The 26,362-nt window shown below is 52.9% G+C and overlaps 1 protein-coding gene and 1 long non-coding RNA gene across 3 annotated transcripts; one reads left to right on the forward strand and one right to left on the reverse strand.

Annotated features, from left to right (window-relative positions):
- Window positions 1-8,093: 8,093 nt before the first annotated feature.
- LOC133207252 (uncharacterized) lies at window positions 8,094-18,955 on the reverse strand. The gene is made up of 5 exons (XR_009723998.1): window positions 18,851-18,955; window positions 17,949-18,074; window positions 13,115-13,210; window positions 8,602-8,739; window positions 8,094-8,505 (listed from the first exon to the last, which is right to left on the reverse strand). It is a non-coding gene; the product is annotated as an uncharacterized LOC133207252 (long non-coding RNA).
- Window positions 18,956-20,736: 1,781 nt separating this feature from the next.
- HAND1 (heart and neural crest derivatives expressed 1) lies at window positions 20,737-22,250 on the forward strand. 2 transcript variants are annotated; one of them, XM_061343993.1, is made up of 2 exons: window positions 20,737-21,639; window positions 22,080-22,250. In XM_061343993.1, the coding sequence occupies exons 1-2, from the start codon at window positions 21,130-21,132 to the stop codon at window positions 22,176-22,178; spliced, it is 609 nt and encodes a 202-aa protein (XP_061199977.1). In that variant the 5' UTR covers window positions 20,737-21,129; the 3' UTR covers window positions 22,179-22,250. The 2 variants fall into 2 exon arrangements, with proteins under 2 accessions (XP_061199977.1, XP_061199976.1); XM_061343992.1 differs by having other exon boundaries at window positions 20,745-21,639; window positions 22,077-22,250.
- Window positions 22,251-26,362: the final 4,112 nt, after the last annotated feature.

The following is a 26,362-nucleotide window of genomic DNA, read 5'->3' on the forward strand; positions in this document are numbered from 1 at the left end:
AATAGGATTCAATTTCATCAAGCTCTGTCTGAATGCCAAGTCATGGTGAAAAGTTAATGATCATTAACTTCCTTAAAAGTCTCCTGAACATCTATAAGCATTATTCTTCAAGGACTCTTGTCTTTATTTGTCAACATAATGATGCAAAATTCGGATTTTTATCTTTATTTGATTTAACTTCCTTTCCCTCAAATTTAAGAACTTTATCTTCCAATTTTCTTTCTCTCCTCCCTCCTTATTTTTAGTAAATGAGACTTAAGAGGATCCCCATCTATTTCACTTGAGTGAATTAATAGCAGGAGTGCTTTTCTTAACCTGGCTCATCACAGATCAGACCTATTCCAGATGAAGGAAGAAGTGCTAATTTCACTTTGTACCTTTTGTGGAGAAAAAGCCAATTCCCTCAGCTGCCCCCACAGGAGGTGTGGACAGAGGCTCCCATCAGATGCACTTTGGTTGAAAGACATCCTGATGCTGGAACACCTGCATTCCCTGCTTCATCTCCTACACTGGGGCAGCCCTTCTTCTGCCTTTCCCTTCCTACCATGACCATGGCCTGGGCCTCCCTTGGTGCACTGTGACCCTTCCAATGTCTGCTCCTTTGCTTCTAGCAATGGCATTGCACACCAGCCCTACATATGAGCACCAATCATCTAGCACCAGGATCACAGATGTGACCACCCATCTGCAGCAGCCAACCACCAGCCCCACCCCACTGCAACATCCATCCATCCATCCAATCTCCACCTTTCCACCACCGAGCTCCTTCAGCTTTTATACCACAGGTGATGATGTCAGCAGTGCCTGCCACACCTGATTGGCTGGTGGGTGCTGGGGGGCGTGGTCTGCCTGCTTAACCCCTCTTTAAAGGGGGCAGAATCCCCCACTTTGGTGGGACTGGTTTTGCCTTTGTTGGTGGCATCCTGCCCGGTCCCCTTCCCTGCTGCCCTGCCAGCAGAGAGCATGCCTGCACATATACCTACTTACATACATTATGATATCTTGTTTTAATTACATTAGAGCAAATGACTCCTTCCCCTATGGTTTATATCAGTACTTTGGGTTTGTAATTTATCTTGGCACAGTCTAGACTGGAGCCACTTTGAAGCTGTTTCAAACAGGATGAGAACAAACAATTTTTCCAAAGTGGCTGGATTAAGAGAACTGGCAGCCATTCATCTTTAGGGGAAGGCTTGTGGCAGCGCCGTGCCCCTGCTGGAGCCCTGCCAGCCTGCTGCTCCTTGTCCTGCTGGGACAGAGAGGTCCTAACCCTGCGGAGGGTGGGAAATCAGAGTTAGCTACTGTGTGCAGGGGAGGGGCTGGCAAAGGGCACCGTCAGGGGCGTCTGTGCAAGGAAAACCTGATTTATGGCTAATTATTTGTGCTTAGTTTATGTGTGAGATGAGGTGGTTGTGTAGCAGGAGACGCAGTGTCCTGCAGTCAGTCCTGCTGCTCCTCCAGCCCATGGGGCCATGGTCACCCCATCCACACCCAGAGCACTGTTCCCTCTACCCCTTTTCCTATGAACCTTATTGGCATCTTTAATGCCAAGAAATCTCTCCTTATTTTCTTCAGATAAAAGTAATCCTGAAAACGTCTTTACTAACCTCTATGGTTTCCCCAAGGTATTCTTTCTTTGAGAAAAACCTAAACCAAGACCAACTCTTTCATTGACTGGGGAAGTGGTTTTCTTCCGTCTTCAAGCACCCCAAAAGTTGGAGGGCTCATTGTAGAAGCATAGTAAAGGGAGTATGTCTCCTTGAGCCCTGCATTGAGCTTATACAGACCCCTTTCCATGGGCAGGGTGTGACTCGTGGGGGTCTTCATGGCCATTTATTCCTTCAGGCCTTGGTCCCCCATCCCTGCCGGGGCTGTCTCTTCATCACCTTGGCTGCCATGCTCCCTGGCTGCCCTGCGCTGCCACAACTGCAGCTCTGAGCAGCAGCAGAGCTCACATGGAAACACATGTGTTTTCTATATTTTCCCTCCCAAACGCTGGGTTTTAAATATTCCAGCAGTGCTGTTTGTTCGGCAAGAGCTGCCAGGGTTTATGACGGATCCCTCCTCCTGAAGTCTTTGAAAGAAGGCTGTAAACATGCTCGCCAGGCTAAAGTGTTGCCTGTAAAGGGGGTTGCTCCCCTCATCATATGCCTATTGGCTCCAATTAGCACTGGCAGGAGTCAACCGCAAAGAGAAGGCAGAGCTTATCCCTGGGAGTGAATTGATTTATTTACAGCATTTTCAAAGCAAGATGAATATGGATTTTCTTTCTTTTTCCTTATGAAGCTACCCATTTGCAACAGGGAAAAAAAACCCCCAACCATCGCCTAAATAGCTGGAAGCAGGAAGAAGCTGTCTGATTTCCTTGAGGTGGAAATTCAGCTTTGTTTAAAGAGGGTGGGATAAGATCACCTGGCATTTTACTGAAGCCTTGACCTGGCCATCACTGGGCTGGGGGACAGGGAACCAACCATGCCTGAAGGAGGAGACCAGCACCATGGCACTGATCTGGGTTTTCCTTGGATGTCGCCTGGGTGCCACCGAATTGCACTTGGGGAGGAGATGGAGGAGATCAGCTCAGCTGCAATTCCAAACCCGTGACATCCAACCATCCCGTCACAGATTTAGGTACCTTGGGACACCTATGTTGGGAAGCAGCAGCTCCACTCTCTGCTTTGGGATTTGCTGGAGAAAACACATTCTTTGTGGGGCCAGTTTCAGTCACTGGGGAATGGGCATCCTGGGGCAAAACCTGCGGTAACCCCATGAGGAGACAAACTTCCTCATGCAGGAGAGCCAGGGAGCAGGCCAAGCAACACCTCCCTGTGGGGCTTTGTGCTCCTGTGCCAGCATCCTCAGTGGGAAGCAATAGAGGGTAAAGCTGTGTGCTCAATGGGTCCCATAATACCATATCCAATCATCGCTTCAGGTTCTCTTGGGTTCCTCACCCCATCAGCACAAGGCACCCACGTTCATCCATCAGGTTCCTTTCCATGTCTGCTGCCCGCAGCCTGAAGGTCCCTTCTCCAGCAGAGCAGCTGCTTTCCGTCACGGTGCCGTCAGGAAGGAGCCGGGTGAGGAGGTGTTTGTACAGGCAGGAGTTATGGCCATCACCTGCTACCGACTGCGCTCCGCTCAGCAGCGATAACTCAGTGCTGGAGCTGCCCAGGCAAGGTGGTAGCTGACAACAGGGGGGTTATGGGCTCTGAAGGGGACTTTGTTAGTGATGACCTCGGGAGAATTTGGTGCCAGGAAACACTGGAAGCTTGTTGTGCTTATTACAGGAAGGGAAGTGATGTGATTGGCAAAGGTGGGAGTACGCTGTCCCTGCAGGTCCCTGTGCCATTGCAGCGAGTGGCAGCTTCGGTCCTTACTAGAGCTCTGGGTCCTCTGAGTGTCCCCTGCAGTGCCTCAGCCCTCTGTCTCATGCTCACCACTGAAGGGAAGGGGTGCAGTGCTGTGGGAAGATGAGACACGATAAAATCACAACTCTATTGGGTCTGCCCAGGGATAAGCTGTGCCTCAGTTTCCCTGCAAAACCTGCTTGTGACAGCCTGCCCCAAGGCAGAAAGGCAGCTGGGGCATGGGCACTGCGCTCAGCTCTTCCTCTCAACATTGAAAAGGCGATGCTGAGCCCTGAGCATCCCCAGCACTGAGGGCCAAGGCCCCGCTTCGGGGCTGGGCTCAGCTCAGCAGCTGAATCAGCAAATAATTAGCAGGACCAGAGCCGGGGGATTAGCATCCCTCTCCTCTCCAGCTATCCAGCATGGCTTAACCCTTTCATCCATGTGTCTTCCAAAGCTTTGGGGTCCCTGGGGGATGCTGTTGTTGGGCTGATGCCACTGTGGGGATGCTGTGGCCAGTGTCCTCTCACCAGAGCAGTGTCGTTGCCACAGTAGCAGCCATGGAGCCTGTGTATGGCTCCGGGTGAGCTGTCAGTCCCATGCCTGGCGGCTCGTTTGTTCACCTCCGGGCAGCCCGATGACAGCGCTTCCCTTTACTACCAGCTGCAAAAACCTGGCAGCTGATTTAGGAGAGCTCCCGGGGCCCAAAATGTAAACCGTTTTTCACCAGGAATGTATAAGCAAGCCATAAATAAGGGATTTGAGTCTGGTCACATGGGACAAAGCCTCCCATAAAACTGAAGCATTGATCTGTATTTTAGTGAGCAGCTTCGAAACTGCCCGGATGATTGAAGACCTGAGCTTTAACAAACTCTGTAATCTCCCACCATACATCTGAAGTGGCATGTTTGAAGTCTGAGGACGAGTTATTTATATGATTTGTATAATACACGGTGAAAGGACATTAGCCACAGCTCAAGCACCGGTGATGGGTACTGCTGCCAGAGGGATGCAGTGGCTCCATGTCAGTGCTGCCCTGCACATTGATACTCATGTGTGATAGATGAGGTGACCCTAAACTGCAGGATCTGGCCATGCTACTGCACAGCAATGCTGTCCTGGCTGCCCTGTGCCATCTGTAGCTGCTGGGCTGGGACTTGTGGCCATCTCCTGCCTTCCTGGCATGTGTTACCCCCTTTCCACTAGGTCACCCCCTTCTCAATGTCTGTCATTCCCTTAATGATGTCTGCCACCCCTTCCTAGAAACCTGCTCCTCTTATGTATCATGCTCTTCCAAGCATCTTTACAGCCACCATCCTGCTGTGTGTCACCTCCCTCCCAGCATATGTCACCCCCATCCTGGTATTTATCACCTCATTCCCAGTGTGTCATCCCTTCCTGACATGCATCACATGTTTCCCAGCATATGTCACCCATTTCCAGCGTGTCACCCACTTTCTGGGATGGATCACCCTGCTCCTGGTGTGTGTCCCCCTGCTCATGGAGGAGCAGGGAAAGCCACGTGGGGAAGAAACCCACTGCCACCTTTTCATTTCCATGGCCAACAGGAAATTTGTTTGAGAAGTGTATTTTCACTATAAAAGTGTAAATCTGGGGGTAAACAACATTATTTATAAATTCCAATCAAATCCTGGTGAGGCCAGAGGGGTGTCTGGGATATGGACTGAGAAAAGCCAAGTGCCATTTAAAACCATGACTTGCTTTTCCATGCCTGGGAGATGTTTCCTCTCAGCCCTAACTTCACTTACCTTGGACTTCAAGGGGTTAAGCAAAATACGGTTAAAAGCTGGAAAGTGTCTCCTCCAAACCCAAACCAAAGCAGGACAATTGGGGTCACCTAAAGCGTACCGCAACCTTTAGGTGAAGCTTCTCAGTAGCTGTACTGTCCCAAAATCTCCATGGTTCCCTATTATATAGATATGCATTTTGGGGACAGCTGTGAAACCCAAACCATCCGGTGCTCGCCACTTCCAAAAATCCAATTTTTCCATTTCCTGTTTATCTCTCTTGGAACATCAACTAATCACAATAGTTTCCCATGGAGGTTATCATCCAAACAACCAATAACCCCTGGAAAACCCCACAAGCTCCCTACCATGCGAGCCACAGCCAGTGCTGGTGCAGCAGTCCAGGTTCAACCCTCCTTCCCCACTGCAGGCTTCATGGATAGGTGGAAAACAGTGCAACCTTCAGCCTTCAGCAAGTATTCTGTGTCTCCCAGTGCTGGGCTCCCTGCCCTTGGCAGGATGATGGGAGGTGTGATTACTAAATCCCTTGCCCACTTATGGCAGGCTCGGAGCTCCAGCCCACAGCGAGGCATATTTGAAATGCTTTGGGCCAGATTCCTGTGCTGTGCAAGCTTTCCAAAGGTGACCCAGGAACCCCCCCTCCCTAAAATAGCCCCTGGCCATGACGCCGAACCCATGCTATTGGGGGGGTTCCTTGGGGTGGGCACTGTTATGCCTTTGGGAGCACTGGGATGGGGAGGACACAGGGGACAGGGTCTGCTTTGTCTCATAGAAGCAACCCTGAGCAGAAGAACCAGGGTGAGACAGCTAATGTGGGGTTTTGGGAGCTGTACACCATGGTCCAGGCATGGAGGGGTCTGGGGGAGCCACTATGATCCCTGTGGGGTGCATTGCTCCCATCCAACCAATGCTGCTGGAAAGGAAGCAAGTGAACACTTAAAAGGAGGCTTAAGTGTACAAACCTGATAAGGGATTACGAGGGTTATTTCTCACTCCCTTCCCAGTTACCAGATAGGACGGGGCTGGGGCTGCTGGAGAGGGGGCTGAGCTGTGGGGTGGGCAGGGGGCAGATCCCCCAGTGCTTTCTTCAGGGGGAAAAACACAATAAATGCCCGAGGTTTCACCACATGGGGAAATTATTAGGGCAGCTTTTTGGCAGGGGTCAGAGTGTCATTTAATAGCCCTGGCTTTAATGAGTGAGCGTGTGTGTGTTGTTGATGGCTGTGAAGTTCCCTAAACCAAGGGAAATCACTTCGGTTACCTGCTTCGCTTCCATGGACTGGCACAATCAGCATCTGGAAAGGACTGAGCCCATCTCTTCATCTGTCCTGGTAACCAAAACTCCTCTCAGTCACTCATTGCTTGACCAGAGTTAAGGATCAAACCTCATCTTGCAGGGAAATAAGACACATCAGCTTTAAACCCTCCTTACAGCAGCTATGGGGCAGGTTTTACACCAAACCTGCCGTGGTTCTCCGTCTGTGTGAAAAATCAGCTTTTGTTCAAAAAATACACATTTTAAAAGCTTTAAATGTGATCACTTAAAAAGGGGTGTGTGTGTGTGTAAATAATTCTAAGTCAGTCCCAGGAGCTTTGCTTGCCTGACTCACGATTAGGGTTTTTATATATATAAATATATATATATCTCACATCAGAAAACACTGTAAAACCCACTTTCAAAGCCTCAGAGGACCCCGGCCTCCTCTGAGTATTCAAAAGCATCAATTACATGAACATTACGGGCAGGATAGTTTGTACGAACCCTGTTAAAAAGTCAACCTTAGGCTTGTGCCTCTCAATCCCCTCGCTGCCCCCAGGGCTGGAGCTGATTTCTACCCGGGCTTTGGCACTAGGAAAGTTTCACTTGAAAAAATGTTGAAAAGCATTAAAAGCAGCCTGTATGCACTTATTATTGAGAAAATCCCACACAGATGGGCTGCATTGAACCCCCAGCAATTATTTTCTGCCTTTCTCGTGAGCTAATGAGATGATCAGAAGTCCCCGGCGGCCTTCTTTTGCCTGCAGACCTGTGCATCAACATCCTCCTCTGCAGTGTGGGGCTGGCACAAGCCCCTTTGCCAGCTCTGGTACCCCACTGAGAAAGCAGCAAAGGAAAACTCTTGGGTTTTATGGCTTTTTCAGGCCTGAACGTGTTTTGCTGTGCCTGCACATCAAGGACCCACAGGCTGTCCTATGGCATAAACAGGGGTAGCCAAAAGGAGAAAACAATCATTTTACCCTATATTAAATTGGGTTTGATGTTATGCTGCCAACAGGGACATGTTTGTCTCTATTGCTGCGCATGGGATGCGGGTGTTAAGCTGGGTCAGGGCACAGCATCATCCCCCATCACTCCCCCCCCAGCATCTCCCCACAGCAATGGGGAGCCCTGTTCAGGCCAGACTACCCATTGTTTACATCCCCCGGTGCCTCTGTGCCGCTGGGAGCCCTGCACGCAGCTGGGCGGGATGCACACTCACCCCTCTGGCATGAGCAGAGCAGAAGGTGGCTGAGCTCTGCGCCCTTATCAGCACCAGAGCCCTCATTACTGTCCAGTCTAATACTGCAGGCTTGGCCTGTACCTTACGGGCCTGATTCCCTTAGACAGAAGCTGTTATTGTCCAGATGAGGGGTTTGAAGTCTTGCAAACACAAACCTATCCTCAAAGGGAATTTCTTTCGCTGACACTTCCCGAGACAAAGAAACAATTCCTGCCTGTGCTTTCTGCAGATGGATCTGGCCTTTTTTCCTCCCCTCCTCTGGATATTTGCAGGGCTGCCTGCTCCTGCTTTCAGTAAGGAAAGGATTGGGGTGACCACCTCAGTGTGGGGCAGCAGGGCAGACCCCCCTGCATCCCATTTTACCACTGTGCTGGGATCTGTTTTACCAGCACTCTTCACACAGGTCTGGGCTGGATGTGGGTCCGGGCACTCACTTGCCAGCTGTTTCCCAAAATCTCTATTTATAACTGGGAAACAGCTGGACCATTCCTTAGTGCCCATTGCTTTCCTCCAGCGGGATATGAGGCTCCTGCTCTGGCTGGACTTGGCCGAGCAAAGCAGCAATGGGAAATCCCATGGCCTTTCTGCACTGTGAGTTCATCATATTGTAGCTTGTTAATGGTGCACGAGGCAAGAGCCAGCTCCCCACTCACAGAGCCCAGAGCAAGGCTCCTGCTGCCCACACTAGGATAAGAGCAGGCTCTTGTTCACCAGTGGAAACAGCATCTTAAAGAAGTAATCTGATCAGATGCAACTAGTTATTATAGCAGACTTGGTGACTTTAATGAGCTCCTGCACAGACTGGATTACCGTGGTCACTCATCCATAGTTCATTAGGGCTTCAGAAAGGAGATCCACAAGCACTCATGAAATACGACCTCCTAATCTCACCTAAAGCAGGAGAAGCCCGGCTATAAAGAAAACACCTTTTAAAGAGCCCACAGAGTGAATAAATCTCCCTCGTGCTAAAAGGCAACGAAAGCGGACCTGTGAGAGGAGGGGATCTGCTCGTGGGATGCGTTTTCCGTGTGCGCAGTTAAAAGAGTCCTCGCTTGGCTGGAGGAGCAGAGGTCCTTCTGGTTCTCATTGATCCAAAATATCTGTCTAATGGCTTTCTTGGGGTTCCTGGGGAAAAGGAATGAATGCTGCTTGGGTGGAGGAATGAGGCAGGCAGTTCTGCTGTCCCCGTGGGCTGCGGTGGGCAGAGAGCCAGAGGAGAAAGGTCTGCCCATCCTGGAGGGATGCCCAGTTTGTGTGTCCCAAATGCAAGGCTGGAAACATCATTTATGGACAAGCTGGTACCCATGCCCCTGAGCCTATCCCCAGCTGATCCCTTTCCCAGGAAGGGCAGCTTTGGCATCACCCCAGATATCTGCTCACAAGAGCAGATCACCAGAGTAAGGATGCTCCTCGAGAGCATGGCACATCACCTGGTACCACTGTAGTAACATCCCTATGAATGGAGGAGGAAATGGAGATCCAGAGAATGTGGGGACAGGGATCCCATTTGCACAGTGGGAAAACCATTAACTGGGAAACCCACCTCATTCCATGGGCAAAGGAGGTGGCATGGCAGCAGCGATGCTGGTATGGAGGGATGCAGAACTTCACAAGCAGGATATTCAAAAAGAAACCCCGAGAAGATTCCCTGTCCCCTACAAACCACCCCAGCCCTTATCAGGGAGAGCATTCAGCAAACGATTAACTGAGGACTTCATTAATACTGCTGCAGCTGGGACTGCTCAGGGGCTTAACCTGAAGCATGTGCTCCACCGGCTGAGGGTCTTAATGCACTTAGTGAACATCTGGATACAGCCCGCCCCTTCCAGACCTTTCTTCTCTCCACGGGCAATCAGGTTATCTGGAGGGGAAGGAAGCCTGAAAGCTGACTCTGTCCTTCAGAGCCGCTCTCATTCCTCAGCAGCCCTGGGGGACGATTTGGCAGAAAGGAGCATCGCAAGGAATGTCCCGTGATGGACAGCTCTTAACGGGACACCTCTGCACGCACCCCTCTGCAGAGTGACCACAGATTCAGACCCCAGCCCATCCTCAGCAGCCTCTTGGCATGGAGCAGTGATGCTGGGGCTGAAGGATGCTGCTTCCCCTCCAGACACCTCCGCGCAGGCACGGGTACCTCTGGACGCGCAGGCTCTGCAGACTCCAAGCACCGAGAAATGTTTGACAGAGCAGCGTACATATTCCAAACACTGTTTGATTCATGTTCTAAAGTCCCACTTGCAAGCATACTTCCCCAGCTCAGGCATCAATCACTGCAAATATGTTCTTATAAACAAAGCAATACAGACTGACTGTCTCTTCCACCCCTCACCATGTGCAGGTCACTGGGCAGCACCCTGAGGAGACGCACTTCCCAGTACCTCTGAGCCTCCCTGGAAGATACTAGCACAGGTAGCTAGGAATAAGCAGCAGGAAACCCCTCACTGGTGGCACAATATCACCTAAGGGTATGTATCCCAAAGACAGAAGTATCCGTCATCGCTGTGCTGAGGATGACTTGCTCCTGCTGCACGGCTAGAAGAAGGGTAAAGAAGAAGGGTGTCCATCCTTGAGGTGACCAGGTGTCCCATTGGATCCTCATCTCCATCACTCCATGTCCTCCCAAACACACATCCCTGCCGTAACAGTCAGGGATGACGGATGCCATGGTCAGGACAGAGCATTTCCCATCACCCAAGAGTTCCTGCATGCAGCTGCACACTTAGAAGGGCAACAAGAGCAGATGCCTGATTTCATTTTGTGTTTTAACCTGAATGTCTCATTATCACACCTAATACCTACAAAAGAACCCTCTCCTCAGCACTGGGGACCTGCTGCATGTGGTATGGGCATGGGCAGGTCATGGTTGACTGCTCCCCACCATCACCACACTGTCACCACCAATGATACCCTGCCTGTGTTGCCTGCAGGAACATAGGGTTGTGCTAGGACAAGGCTGTACATGCCTCCACCACCATGAACATCCCAGACCCTATGAGCCCCAGCCCTTGTCACCACATAGGGCACGCACAGATATGGGGCCACCCCTGCTGCCAGCCAGGCACCCCAAGAGTCCTTCCAGGAGCAGTGAGACACGATGGGGATGGTGGTAAAAACATCTGCTCCAGACTCATGGGTTATGGAGACTTTATAAAGCAAACTTCCTTTCCTTATGACGCTCCAGCACAGCACAGGATCCTGCTGATGGGCAGCTCTCGTGCTCCTCATCCCTCTGTTTAGGAAAATTAAATAGGAAAGAATCCAGCAGCGGCGTTTTCCTCCCACTGCACAAGATGGATCAGCACTTGCCACTGCAGGAAAACTGTCCCACTGTGATCCAACCCAGTGCTTTGTCCTGAAATGCTCCACTACAGCGAAATAAATGACTCCTCTGGAGCAGGGTGACACATTCCAGCCCCAGACAGTGACACTGACAGATGCAATCAGCCTGCGAGGTTTAATGGGAACATGGCACTGGCAATAGGAAATTTACGAGGAATTTGGGAGAGGAAAAGGAAAACCAACAGCGTTTGCTGGTGTGGGAGGGAGGAAGGTCCCAGTGGGGCAGTACTGTGGGTGATTTGGTGACAGAGGCCTGGCTGCAGGGAGGGAACAGCACCATAATGGGACTAAAAAGGAGTCCTGGCACTGTCACCCATGAGCAAGTGATCAAGAGGTGACATCGTGGCCATCTGCATGGGAAATTATTATCCCTGTTGTCCCAGCATGACTCCTATCCTGCTGCTGAGCACACGGAGCTGCTTTTCCAGAGCAGCAGCATTGCATCACTGGGTTTAAGCATGCTCAAGTGCTCTCAGGTCAGTGCCATGCATCCATGGCACAAAACACATCCAGCAATTGGTGGATGGGGCTTGGAGCAAGCTGCTCTAGTGGAAGGTGTCCCTGCCCGTGGCAGGGAGCTGGAACTGGATGAGCTTTAAGGTCCCTTCCAACACAAACCAGTCTGGGATTTCCAGTGGCTCAGGTTCATACAGCCAGGGCTGAGCACCAGCCTGCTCACCGCACAAGCTCCCCATTCCAGCTGGAGCACTAAGGCAATGGACTGTTTGGACACAATATTCCAGGTTTTCCTCCCCATCCCCGTCAGCAGGACGGAGGGGCTCTATCAGTCTACATCTTGCCTGAGCCAGCCCGGCACCAGCCCTGATGGCCGGAGATATCACCAAGTGGCTCAGCCACAGAGCTCCAGGGGGACAATTAGAGAGGAGACAGCTCCTGCTGCACCCAGCTGCCTTCCCAGGGCTGGGGCCTGCCGGGATGCTCCGGGGGGCTGCACTGCGTTGGGGTATTTCCCCATAGAGAAAGACAGCCCTGCCACAGGTCCTGTGTCTTACAAGGCACCGCTGCAAGGGCAGGAGAGGGGAGAAAAATGCCTCAGTGCTGCAGGGAGATTTACAGGGCTTGTTATCAGCACAGGAAGAGCCAGAGCTTAGGGGCAAACGGGAGATGCTTTGCCTATTGCGATATTTTTTCCTACCGTGCTCTGGCCTGTGTGAAGTCAGGCAGCACGCTCAGCTCCATTGCTTGCTTGCCAGCGAGCTTCATGTGAGCCCTTTCGCCTCATGCCTCTGCTCACTGAGCCCAGAGCAGCCCTGTGCATTAGAAGAAGCAGTCTGTGTTTAAGTGTGCTGCCCGTAAGTGCAGCAGAGCCGCTGGTGTGGCCACACGTTAAAGCCCAGATTGCTCAGATCTCCACATCCAAAGCATTCGGGTCTCAGCAGCTGCTTTTAACTGGGAATGTGGTTTGTAACCACAGCCAGGACCAAGAGAAGGGTGGTTACAGGATTCTGTGAGTCTTCCCAGACCCACTGCCCACCTGCATCTCACACCAGCATCACCACATTACCCATGGGTCAGATCCTGGGGTTTATATCCATGAGATCTCCAGGATGTGGGCAGCTTGGGAATGAAAGTTTTATTCCTGGTGAGAAGGGATGCTCCCTGAGGATCATGCTTTGTGCTCATTTAAACCCCCTGCAAATACATGGGGGAGCACAAGGTGATAGGGAACCAGTGGGATACAGGGGGCACATTCACTCACTATGGATGTGTCTGAGAGAGGGGGAAAAACGACTTCCTCATCCCATATATTAAATAATAACATCCATGTGAAGGAAAGCAAGGTCTGAGTGAGTGAAATGCGCCCACAAATGCCTTTATCAGGCAGAATCAGAGAAAGATCTGCTGCAGCGCGGGAAGCGAGTGCGCTGCTCACAGGAGACCCAGCCCATCTAGGGTTTCGGCTCTGGTTAATGACACTGCAAATTAAGCCTGTCATCTTTAGACATGATGTTTCTTGCCGGTTTGGCTCAAGAAAACCACCACCACCCTCTCCAATGGTGGTTTCACAGCAGCGTGGCCCCTTCCCTCCCTGTCCCCTCCTGAGGGAAACCATGGCAAGGAGCAGTGCGCATCCAGAAGGATCCCAGTTCCCCTTATAAAGGCAGGTTCATGTAAATCCATAAGTAATAACAATTTTTACCTGATTTCACAGATGTTGAGCTGAGCAGGCTGGGAAGGTCTCACTGGGCCTGCATAATGGGGGCAGCTGCATGTCAAAAATCCATTGCAGAAAACCCTGGGATAGAAATAATTGTCCTTAAATCACAGTCTGATGATGCCACTAGCAGAAAAAGCAGCACCATGTATATAGACACAATGTATATGTATGTAACATATATATGCACAATATATATATACACATAACCTATATGTTGTGCATATATATACACAAATATTCAATATATAGTATATATAATATATACACAAATAAATATATATTAAAATATGTGAGGATTGCTCGTGTGTATATCACTGGCTGAGGAATTACTGAGCTTTTTCTTTCTGTGCTGTAGGGTAACATGGAGCCAATGAAGAATAAAAGGGCTTTATGAAGCTCTTGATGCTGCGTTGTAGAAGAGTTTTTGCTTGTCATAGAGTAAGTGTCCTCATCTCCAAAGGGATGGGCTCTTTTGAGAGCCCATAGGAGCCCTGGGGACACTCACAGCAGGGATGAACACTGCTCCAAAAACTCCCCCTGCCAGAACACACCCTTACAAACCTTCATCCAGATGGAAAATACACCGTGCTGAAGTTGGAGATGCTTCCCCGTCCGGGACAACCAGGATTTGCCCTGCAAAACATCCCTGGAGCTGCTCCATCACCAGCACTGCAGGCAGGTTTTGCCACATTTCTAAGGGGGCTCTTGGAATTATGGTGTAAAACAACCCCTTTTTGTCCAAACGAGATGCTTCCTGTAGAAACGGCTGGTTTGGGTTGTGTGCTTTTTACTTTGATGGCTTCTCAAAGGGCAGAACTGGTTCGCACGAAGCTGCTCCAAATGTTTCCAAGCAAAGTCTTAGAGAAAACTGGAGTTTCACTTAAGCGTGTTTTAATGGGGAAGGCTTGTTTTTCCTTCATGTTCACTGCTCTGCTTGGGAAACAGGGAGCCAAGAGCAGAAATGTCTTCAGCTCAAAGCAAACTATTTTGTTTCAGTTTTGAGGACTGGGGTGGGATCGGCATTTTTATGGGAGAAATGTTTTTTTTCCTTCCAAAAAAGCTCCATTTTAAAAGTTTCCTACACCAGAGGGTGTTAGGAGGAGTTGCGTATTGATGTATGATAAATAAAGTCATTATTCTCTGCAGGTCTGGATTCACATTTCACAGCACATCCATATCCCATGACTCCCTGAAAGCCAGCTCCATGGCCCACACTGACAATACAACACCCCATGCATTTAAGCCTTTCCCCCCCCCAAACATCCCCACCACCATTCTATGCCCATGGGTTCCCCAGAGGCAGTGATACCAATGCACTGGGTGCTGGATCCCAGCTTGGGATAGGGGAAACTGAATCCTTGGGGGCAAATTTCCACCCTGAACCCAAACAACAGGCTGTCAGGATGATGGGAGCGAGACTGGGGCAGCTTTTATAAATAATTATCATAATTTCATGAAAAAGTTGTTTTCTTGCCCCAAACCGCCCATACTGGGATACAAGGCCAGGGGAGGGAAGGCACAGAGTGTGTCCCCAGCACAACATGGGGCTGGCAGCTCTGCAATGCATTTGGGATGGTGTATTTTGGGAGCACATTCCAGCGCCGGGATGGCGGCTTCAGCAGAGCCCAACCACCCTCCCAGGCTACACTGTGTTCCCCATATAACACCCCCATACAACACTAGCTTCCATGGGCTGTGCTTATAAAAGCTGGTGTGGCTGGATACAGCCCATGGCCAGCAGCAGCTTTGTGTGAGAAGATGCTGTTTTTAATGAAAGAAACAGATTTCCAGGATTCCCCCTTTATCTCTCTGTTTGGTTGGGGTTGTATTTTTTTGGTGGGGGCATAAAGCAAAACCCAAGGAAATAACAGAAACAACTGACCCAAAACTTGCATTCCAAAAATGAGGCTATTTGCAGCCCCAGTCTGATCGCAGGCTGCCCTCTTGTTTCTGCCACCTTCCACTTATAAAACAGGGGAGAAAAAGGGTGGAAAAAAGCACTAAAATGGCTTAAACCCTCCATCCCCTGAATAATTTTCAGTTGCAGACCCAAAAAAGTGTTAACAGATAGCTGTTAATTTTAAAACCCACCTCAATCTGCACAGAACAAACCCAACCTTGATAAAGCCATCTTGCAACTCTCTATAACCTGATGGCCAGTCCAGTGGCTGCATGGACCTCTTGGGATACAGCGAGGAGAACCAAAGGAATACCAGTCCTTGGAGCGGGGTAGCTCCTGCACCCAGGGACTTGGAAGTCCTGGGATTTTGGAGAGCTGGGGATAACGGTATGGTGAAACACCATTAATTGTCCTCATTCTCCCACCCTAGAAGCGCTGGGAAGGCAGAGCCAGACACAGCACAAGGCACTGCACAATGAGAAGTGAAGCTGCCCCCAAAAACTTACAGACAAAGTGAATAAAAACCCCCAGGTAGATCCGCGTGGAGAGGAGGGCAGGAAGTATGGATGCTGGGACATGGTCCCACCATAGGGAAGGATGCTGCTCTCTGGCTCTGGCTGCTCCCCAGTGCCAGCGCTTTGCATTGAGCCTGCAGCACAGTGGAGCCTTATTAGAGCATCCCCAAAGAGTCTGGTGGCCTGGACCACTGTCACCAGCTTTCTCCCATGGCAAAGCCTATTACCTACAATGCACACATGGCTGTGTTAAGACACAAGGAGTCCAGCCAATGAGCCAGGTCAGTCCCTGTGCCAAGAGGGGGACAAAGACACATCTCACCTCACAACCCACCTCTCTTTTCCCCACTGGCACATCAAGATGACCTGAACCTGCACCCACGAAGGGGAAGTTGGAAGCATTGGTCCCAGCCCTACCCCATCCAGCGCCAGCAGTTTGTCTCCAGCTATGCCCCAAACCAGATGCTTTAGACAACGCCAGGAACTGCCTTAACAAGCGCTTATGCAATGCTTCTCACGCGGAGGAAATGTCTTTCCCAATCCCCAGCCATTAGCAGTTGGCTGATGCCCTGGAGCAGGACATTTTAGAGCCCTTGTAAATTTGCTTCAGGAGTGGAAAGTGGACGGAGCAGGGGAAGGTGCTGGTTTCTGTCAGGGAGCTCTTCTCCGCTTCTCCCCATGCATGGAGAGCTGCCACCATGGGTCAGCACTTAAACCACAAGTCAAGGCATCAGGGAATGACGGTGGCATCTCCCGCCCCCCAGCCACAGGGCGTTGGGGGGGGTCAGTGTTGGTCTCAGCAGGGAATCTGAGTGGGGAAAGAAGAGGCTTTAGGGCAGAAGCATGACTCCTGCATCAGCGCAACAGAGAGGTCAACTGGGGCTCTCCATACACGTGCATCACCTACGCTACCAGTCAGAGCTCACAGTCTCATTTCTTCCATCATCTTCAATTCTGTGTCCATGATGGGTACCGCAGATACTCCCTCCATGGCAGGTACAGCCTCCTTCTGCTCATTTCTATGGCAATCAGATGAGGGAGCAGCACTGTTTCAAACAGGGCACCCACACCAGCTTGGAGCAACGATTCTAGGGCTGGTTCCAGGGGTGAGGCTGCTGTTCCCTTCCCTTTGCCTATTGTTTGCATCCAAACCTAATTGCACATTGACATAGGCTGTCTTTGGGGAGCCCCGATCTGCTCCACCAGCACAATGAGCCCTTGTTGATTCAGCCCCAGCAGTTTCGCAGGTTAATTTATGGCCACCACGCCCCATTAGCGGCAATAAACGTGGAGCCCGGTTTTGCCCCAATTGTGAGTTACGGTTTTTCAAATAAATACATTTTTTCCTATAAACCAGTGCTCTGTTTAGCTTGAGTGTTCCTCACAGGCACATCCATCTACATAAAATACACAGGAGAGGAAGCCGAGCTGTGACTTTGTTCTGATGACATAAAAACTCTGGTAAACACAGTGTCATTTACAGCACCAGCAAAGAGAGAGCACCAAAAATAACCAGTGAGGGCCTGGCACATCCCTGCATGAAAAAAATTAATGCTTTCTTTCCATAAAGCTGTTTCCCTTTTGATTTATCCAGGCAGGGCAATGGCTGTTTGGCCATAAATAGGTTGTATTTCTTGAGAGGCAATGGTTGCAATCATCCGTTGTGTCGCCGGAGGGGCGGCACAGGAGGTGTATGTACAGTGATGCTGTGGATTGATGCAGGGAACAGGAGCATCAGGGCTCAGCACACCATGGGTACCCATCCACCCCAATTCCTTCTGTTTCTTTGGAGGGGCTTTAACAGCCTGCACCCCACTGGGCGTCGCTTGTGTGATGTTGTTGTAGGATCAAGGACCAGTGATGTACTTTGGGGGGACTCAGGTGTGATTTCCCCTGCATCGCAATGGTCCTCCTGCCCTGACAAGACCTATACTGGCACAAGACACATGTGGCAAGACATCCAGGAGGAGGGATGTCCTGAGTGGGCCTTTACAGCTCTAATGCTCCTAACCCAGCCTTGGCCATGACCCTAAGGTTGGGTTCATTGCCGATCCAATTGACCTGATTTCCCTTCTGCATGTTCTCTCACTCCTCACATCACCCCAATGAAAATAATATCCCCCCCCCCCCCCGAGCAGCCCCACACGTAATGCTGACCCCACAGCCCTCCCATTGAAGCAGACTCTGCTCATGCCTCAGTTTCCCAAGGCTTTTTGCAACCATTCCCCCAGGCCTCTGGGATCAGAACTGTTAGGAAGGTGCTGAGTGATTATTATTGCATTATTTCGGGCGAGTGCTATAAATACCCAGGGGCACCTTTAGACACAACCCAGCTGCCCGGGGGGGCTGGCTCAGCCCTGTTCTGCTGTTGGAGAGGGGGGTCGGCATGGTATCAGGGTACCTCTGAGCATAACCTGGTGGGTTACCCAATGGGGTACCATAGGGTGTTGGGACTGGGACCTTTCTGGCTGTACCCTGTGGTGGAGCCTGAGGAGGGGGGATGTGGGTGCAGGAAGGTGCCGGGATGCTGCAGGGAAGACAAGGAGAATATTTTACGGGGCTGCAATGTAAACAGAGCTGGAGCAGAGCCCCTTTTTATGGAGTCCCTGTCCTGCCAGGGCATCTGCCAAGGCACTGATTTACACTCCTATTTAGATAAGGGAGCCAGGGCTGGGGCCGGGGCAGGAGGGAGCAGAGCTGGCGTCAAAGTCACAGGACACCCCGGGCTGCTGGGCACTGATAAGGAGGTGGCCGAGGGGCTGAGGCCAAAACTATGGCTCCATCCCAGGGCAGGGAATGGATGTGGATCCATCCCACTGGAACTGGGGTACAGAGATCCGGGATAACCTCACCCCCCAACATGTGCCACTGACACCCCCGTCACCATCATCGAGGGTCAGGAAATCTTTCCCTGGGAAGGATTTGAAGGAAAACAGGTGGAGAGAAACGTGGTTCCTCCCACCCCACCAGCTATAAATCCCCTAATCCGAACCGCTTGGCCTTCCTCCCCCTGCACAAGAAGGGAGAAGTGAAATTAAAGAAACTCACCAAAAGTTGGAGAAGTGCTAAATTTGGACGCCATGACCAAGGCAGCCTGGTTTGATTTAGAAGCTGCCGGTGTGAAAAGGGCTCTGGTTTCATTATTTTATTAAAACACGAAAGATTAGAATGATTTTCCAAAGGAAAATCAACCCACAGGTCCCACTATTTGCTCAGCTGAGCACTTCCAAGCTGTGCGGGATCCAGGGACCTTGAAGGGTGGGGAATAAAGCAAGATAATGCCCGGGCTTGGGCTGTGCTTACCTGGCTCAGAGGCTGGAGGTGGCTCCGGTGCACAGCTCTAGGCAATGGCTCCAAGCTGGACGTGGCTGTGCAGTGCAGGGCTATGGGGATGGAAGGGCTGTTCTGGGGGCAAAGGGGGTGCTTTGCAGGAATGGGGTTGGATGGCACAGACACCAGCCTGTTTTTTTGCTAGATCAGGGCTTATACAAGGATGAGGAAAGGTTCAGTGAGGAGCTTGGATAGTTTATGAGAGGGAGCAAGGCACTGCAGGTGATGCTCTGCTGATACGGAGGGGTGAGGGATGAAGGGAGACCTCTGAACCTCTTTTAGACAGGCAGTGGCCCCCACCAGCTTTAAGCTGGGCTCAGGGATCCCACCCAACTGTGGGTGTTCTGGAGGCAATCAGGGACACAACACCCTGCCCAAGGCCTGACTCTAACGAAGAGTAATCACTAGCAAATGTTTGCAGGGCGCTTGTTTAAAGGGGGTGGGAAGGGGGGGGTGGGCTTTGCAGCAGCTAAGAACAAAGCAGGGGGGAGCAAGGTTGGGCAGATCCATTATGGCCGCTTCCCCCCCCAAGCCCCCTGGCTGCCGGAGACCCCCTTGCACCCTGCCCCAGCCCCCCCCCCCCCCCGGCCTCCTGCCTTTGCAGCTCGCCTTGTAACAGCTAACGATGGAAAATCCGAGGCATTTAAGTGGCTCCCGAATCCGCCCGGGAACCGTGATTGAGAGAAGTCAAATAAAATTTGTCATCTTTAAAATGCAGGAGGACGTTAATGGTGTGTTAGCCCGGATGATTAATACAAGCGCCTGCAAACAACCCTCCAACGTTTCCACCCTCCGCTGCAAGATGAATCGCTGCAAAGCGCCGTTAATCGCTAACATACCTCGGGCCCGAAGCCCCTTCCTGCCCCGCCGCGCTGTGATCGCCACCGCCGTGCCCAGTGTCCGCGCTGGGAGTAATGGGAGTGAGAGCAGGGGTCGTTCCCAATGTCAGCCGACGGAGCGGGGTCTGGGAGGCATCACCCCAGGGATCTGCATCCCATGGGTGCAGGGGTGAGTGGGATGTGCTGCCCACTGCAGGGCCCCATGCTGGGTTTGGGGCAGCATCAAGTACAAGATCCCAGCCCCGACGGGGACCCCCCCATCCCTTTGGTGGCCAGGCTGGGACATGGGATCACAGGGCAGGGCCCCACTGCTCTGTTGTAAGTGTATTTGTGTGTGTGGACAGTATAATCTCTATATATTTATGTATGCATGTGCAGTGTCTGTGCATGGCTGTGTAGTGTATGTGTGTTTATATGCCATACATCCAACATGTGTGTGTGCATGCACAGCATGTGTGTGCATGTAATATAAGTATGATGATATTGTGTGTGTACCATATGTGTGCTGCTGGTGGATGTACATACTATATATGGGTGCAGTTAAGTGCATGTGTGTGATCTATTTGTAGTGTGTGTGTGTGTAGAGCACAGACAGGAATACAGTGTGGGCACATCTCTATGTTTGTGGGATGTGCAGGCAACACATCCAGTGTGTCTGAGTAACATATGTGTGCTCTAACTGCATACATGTGCTGTACATGCGTGTAGTGTGCATCTGTGTGCATCATAGCATCCGCACGCACACAGGGCATGCATGGGCAATGCACCCCATGTGGAAGGAGCACGCCCTGCCCTCACCCTGCCATGCCCAGCCCGTGGTCTCCCCAGTGCCTTCTCCTGCCCCTCTCCTCCATCACCCGTGAGGTTGCTCATGCCCGGCTCGGGGTACTCCAAGCCCCCCGCACTGCCTGAACGCCGTGCCCTGGGATCGGGGAGGGGATGGAAGTGCGACGGGGCAGGAATTGTGCTCCCCCCCTTGGGTCGCTCCGCACCCCCTTCTCCTTGCAAGCAGGGAGCAAGCGGGGGACGAGAGCGAACAGCGGAGGTGTGAGCCCAAATAAACCGACTCGACAGAGCGGCGCACGCCCCCTTCGCCGCCTGCTCCCCCCGGGGCCCCCGAGCATCCTCCCCTGCCCATTGGCTCCGCGGCGGGGGGGGCCCGGCCCTATATAACGTCTGGGAGGCCTCAGAAGGGGTTAATAGGGAAAAAAAAGAAGGAAAAAAACCCCACCCCAACAAACCCAAAACCCCAAACCCCGTCCGCCTCAGCCCAAACCCCAAAGCTACCACCACCACCACCACCGTCACCGCAGCCCCACGCCGGAGCCGCCTCCCCGCTGCCCTCCCGGCGGGGAGCCCTTCCCGGCTATGGTGCGCTGCTGAGCGCGGCCCCCGGGGCCAGCGGGGCGGACCATGAACCTGGTAGGGGGCTACCAGCACCACCACCATCACCACCACCACCACCACCCCATGCTGCACGACCCCTTCCTCCTCGGGCCGGCGGCGCGGTGCCACCAGGAGCGAGCCTATTTCCCCGGCTGGGTGCTGAGCCCGGCCGAGGTGACCCCCGAGCTCCCCGGCCAGAGCCCGAGTTACGGCGCCGCCGAGTACGGCCCTGCCGGCCCGGGGCGGCTGGAGGCTCTCAGCGGTCGCCTGGGCCGGAGGAAAGGGGTCGGGGGACCCAAGAAAGAGCGGCGGAGGACGGAGAGCATCAACAGCGCCTTCGCCGAGCTCCGAGAGTGCATCCCCAACGTGCCCGCCGACACCAAGCTATCCAAGATCAAGACCTTGCGCCTGGCCACCAGCTACATCGCCTACCTGATGGAGGTGCTGGCCAAGGACAGCCAGCCCGGGGACACCGAGGGCTTCAAAGCCGAGCTCAAGAAGGCCGACGGCAGGGAGAACAAGAGGAAAAGGGAGACGGTAAGAAGCGAGTCGGGACCCCGCTGCCCAGGGCCGGGAGCGGGCAGGGAAAGCCACGGGGCTGCGGGAAAAACGCCCTTCCCCGTCCCGCTGGAGCCCTTCTTTTTACCAGCTTAAAATCAAACACCCAGGGGCAGGAGGGAAAGCCCATCCCGGCTCCCGGCCGCTTTCCCCAGGGATGAGCCCCCGGTCCCTCCGTCCCCTCTCCCGGCCGCTTTCCCGGGAGGAGCGGGCGCATTTTGGGGCAAGGGCGGCCGCTTTTCTCCCGCCGCAGCGGGCGGAGTGCAGGGATGGGAACTCCAAAAACCTCCTTTTTTATCCTCGGGCTGGTAGGAACCGCGGGCTCGGCTGAGCCCCGAGGCGGGCACAGGGTGCCCGGGCCCCCGCTCCCTCTGACCGCTCCTTTCTCCCCCTTCTCCCCGTCTCCTCTCCCGCAGCAGCCCGAGGTCTACTCGCAGCCTTTGGGCCACGGCGAGAAGAAGCTGAAGGGCCGGACGGGCTGGCCCCAGCAGGTCTGGGCCCTGGAACTGAACCCCTGAGGGCTTTCCCACGACGGCGCTCCCCGCTCGCCCCTCCATGTGCAATGCCGGAGAGAGCCCGGCCCGGCCCCCGGAGCCAGCCCGGGCCCTGTTGCCCCCGCCGAGGCCGATGCTCCGTGGGAGACAAGCGACGGGCGCCCTGCGGGGCCGGATCCTGCCTGTCCCGTGGGCACCGGGGGCCGGCCGGGCCATTCCCTCCCTCGCCCCTTCCCCTGTTTGCAGTAATCGTTGCTCCTTCCCGCTGCCAGCAGCGATCGCCGGCTCCTGCCCCCCCTGGCCGGGCAGAAGCGGTTTAGTTCGTTTGCTGTTGTAAATACGAGCCCCGAACCCCGTCCCTGTCCGCTGCCTGACCGACGTGTGGCTGCGGTGAAACTACCTAGAGGTGCATTTGGGAACACTCCTGTGCCGGGTTTTCTACCTCAGATCTGCATGACCACTTCCCGAGGGACCGTGCGCGCCGCACCACGTATTTAAAACGGAATAATTAACAAAACCATGAAATAAAATACAAACTCTATGCAAACAGCCTCGGCTCCGACCCCTGCGCCCGCCCCGCCTGCTCGCATCCCGCTCTTTGCCAGGATTACGGATCCTGCGGGATTAAGGACTCCCCTGAAATCAATACCTTGCTATGGGGCCGATCCATGCGAGGGAATTCCCTCCCGTGGGATCCTTTGGGACTTGTTCATGCTGTGCTTGCTCACCCCAGGAGCTGGTGGGCTCTGTGAAGGGTACCCACTCTTCATTCCAGAGCACAAAACTGCCCCTGCCTTACAACCCCTTTTCCTCCTCACCCTGGAGACCTGCTAGAGGGACCGGACTTGTATTTGGCATGGGGAAGGATGGCAGGATCAGGCCTTTACAGCGTCTGGATGGTGCGAGCACCGCGGAGCTGTGGAGCCCGTTTTAATGCTGCTGAGTGTAAATAACCAGGGCTCGGCTCCCTTCCCTGCCCCAGCAGCTCCTGACTCCATTCTCACAGGGATCCCCTCTTAGCTGCTGCCTCGGCTGCATTTTGAAGGAGCAACATTCCCCCCTCACCAGCAAACACATGGATACCACCAGCCTCAGACACACCAACGCTCGTGCAGCCCAAAGTCCTCTCTGTCACCTCTTAAGCTTAAATCCTTAATAATCCTTAATGGTTAAAGCTGAACCCTCGTTTCTTTATGTTGTACACACTCAGCTCTGTTACCCAGCGCTTCCCAAATGCACTCAGGGCCTGATCCTGCCTTGCCATGCCGCTGGTCCCAGGGACACCAGGAGAGACCCTGACACTCATCCAGCTGCTCAGGGCAAAGAGAACCAGCACGGGGTTGGAAGGTTAATCCGAGGGCTCCGCGGGGAGCATTTACATTTTCTATTTGAATCCCAGCTTTTGCTTACGTCTAAAGGTATAGAAATAGTGATACAACATCGGTAGATCACTGATAGGTCCATCAATCTGTGCGTGTGGAGCCACACACACCAAAAACACAGCAGCTCGCCAGTGGGGAAGCAGCTCGGGGTTTGTAACTACTTTGTGTGTGTGTACAAATACAGACCGATGGACACACAAATGCTTTGGGATGCAGTTAAAGTTCCTTGAACAATCAGGCTGTGGGAATCAGCCTCCTCGTGTTCGGGAGCTGCTGCACCGCTGCTTTCCCGATGTGGTTTTTGATCCCTTTGAATGAGGTGGAGATGAGGATGGACTGACTGCCTGAGTGCAGCAGTGCCGCACTGATGGGGTTTCAGCTTTGTTTGGGCTATAAGAAGTTCAGCACGGCACCAAAGCCATGAGCGGATTTAGAACAGGGCATTCCTAAATGCAAATACATTTAAAGGGGAAAAAAAAGAAGGAAAAATAAAATGCAGAAAATAAGCCTCAAATATCCTATTTTGTGGGTGGGTTTCATGGTCCCTAAAAGTGCTGGGCTTTTACAGGAAGGCTCCCAAGCCATCGCTAACACTAATTTAGCACACTGTAAATATGTCCAGCACCAATCCTGGTTACATCTGCCTGTATCCCTGCATCCGTATGGCATCGGTTTGGGGCTGCTTTCATCAGATAAGACAAAGGGTTAATGGGGGGACCTAGGATTTGCTCTGCTGCATGAGGCTGGGGGTTCTGCACAGGCGTTGGTGCCCTCAGTCCCGGCACACCACAAACATGGTTTGCAGCCTGTGGACCTTCCTCTATCTCACTGAGAACCTCTGGTGTTTTTTCCCTATGAGTTTCCAGCTTTCCTTCTGGAAAAGGGGCACCCTGCAGAGCCTGGCGATGCTCTGCCTGCATCCATCGGCTGCTGTTTTTCTTACCACCAGATTCTGGTGGTGGTACCTGCTGGTAAACTTCTGGGGAAGTCCACACCAGCCTCCCTCACTTCGTTGTGATTTTGGAAGGGAAAACACCCTCTCTGTTTCCATCTGCAGAGGAATTTCCTACCCATCAAGGGCATTTTCCTGCAAGACACCGGCGCAGCGTTTTGGGGTAGGATGGGTGAAAAAGAGCACTGAGCAATTCCTGTTCCCTGGGCTTTGCCGCTCCCAAACCCCCATGCTTTAGAAGCGGTTTATCTGCAAGCAGTGAGCTCCATCCCTGCCTCATGTCTGGGGCTGGGAAGGGTGTTGATGCTGAGCTCAGCAGCTTAGGATGGGGTCACCCCAAAGGGAAAGGAGCTGCACGGGGGTGGGAACTGTGCACAGGGACAGCTTCCCTTCCTCAGGCAGCAAACCCGTGCAGCTGGGAGCTGCATCCCTGCAGCATCCCGGCAGGCAGGAGCAGGGCTCCCGGGACCGGCTGCATCAATCCCGAGTGGAAGAAGAACAGTTTGAGCACCAGCTTTGAGGTTTTGGCCGTCTGAAAGCCTCACTCATCACCAGGGGAGGGGGCTCAGCACACAGCTACAGCTCGACCCTGCCGTGAACTTGATGCCGTTGGGAAGCAGCGCAGCTCCCGGCACGCAGGATTCAATCTGCAGTTGCCTGGATGGAAGCACACGCACACAGGGATCACTTGGCCCCGGGGCAGCATCATACGTGCCGTGTCCCCTGCCACTGGAATCCAGCTGCGAGGGTCCATGGAGGGGACCCTGCTGCCCTGCTTGGCCATGGGGCTCTTCCCACCCCTGCCGTTTACGTGCAAAGAAGTGCCCCCCCCCCCCCTTTTTTTTCTCTCCCCTCCCTTCCTGCCAAGCCCAGTCCCTGCTTCTTGTTGTTGTAGGTATTTATGGGCCTGTTTATCTGATCTCGGGGGAGCCTATTCTTATCTCGGGAGCAGCAAGGGAAGGGTTACACTGGACAGCTCGGTAGACAGAACGGAGCCAAATAAAATACCAATCTGCCAAAAAAAAAAAAAAAAAAAAAAAAAAGGAGGAAAAAGAAAAAAAGAGAAAAAAGGGAAAGAAACCCCCAGCCCCAGCCACCCGCTCGGAGGGCACCCACAGCAAACCTGCAGGGCCGGGAGGCTGTCCCATATCGCTGCACAGCTCCACGGGATGATCCTGGAGGAGACCTGGCTCTGCACACACTTTCCATGAGCAGAGGGGCTGGAGCAGCAGATCCCAGATGAGCACAGACTGGGGCCCAGCTCAGTGCATGTCGGCTCCCAAAACAGCTGCCGCTAGGGCAGAACCCAGGCAAGAAACACCCTCACACAGCTTTAATGTCACTGGAATAAGGGAAGAAAAAAGACATGTTTAATGTTTCATGTTGTTGTTACAGCATTATGGCCGTGATGCTGCTGCTTGTCGCTTCCTTGGGCTGAGCGGGGAAATGTCCCTGCTCTGGATGAGAGGTCCCCAGACATGAAGGTCATGGCCAGGGGCAGGGCTGCTGTCTCCCATCACCGGCCTCTCTGGCCACTGACATGGGGCTGGTGGAGGAATTTGGGTGGGGGGAACCCCTGGACACTGCCTGGACTGTGCTGTGGCCCCTCCGGAGCCCAGGGGTGCAGCATGGCTGGGCCAGAGTAAGTAGGTTGGATGGGGTGGGATGGGGATGGATGGGATGCCCCCTCCAGCCATGGCAAGCGGGGGGGACAAGGGCCAGCCCTATGCTAGGGCTCCCCCCAACTCTAATTACCCCTGCTTAAGGAAGCGCCTGATGGTTCTGGCCATTTAAGGTAGCCCCAGCCCTGCTCAGCAAGCGTAATTGGGCTATAATTTGTTTTCGGTGTCAAGATGGCGTCAAAGATAAGACAA

This window comes from Neopsephotus bourkii, unplaced genomic scaffold, assembly GCF_033783945.1.
Source record: "Neopsephotus bourkii isolate Nb327-2 ecotype Australia unplaced genomic scaffold, CSIRO-AGI_Nbou_v1 NB_1846, whole genome shotgun sequence".
Taxonomy (NCBI): domain Eukaryota; kingdom Metazoa; phylum Chordata; class Aves; order Psittaciformes; family Psittacidae; genus Neopsephotus; species Neopsephotus bourkii.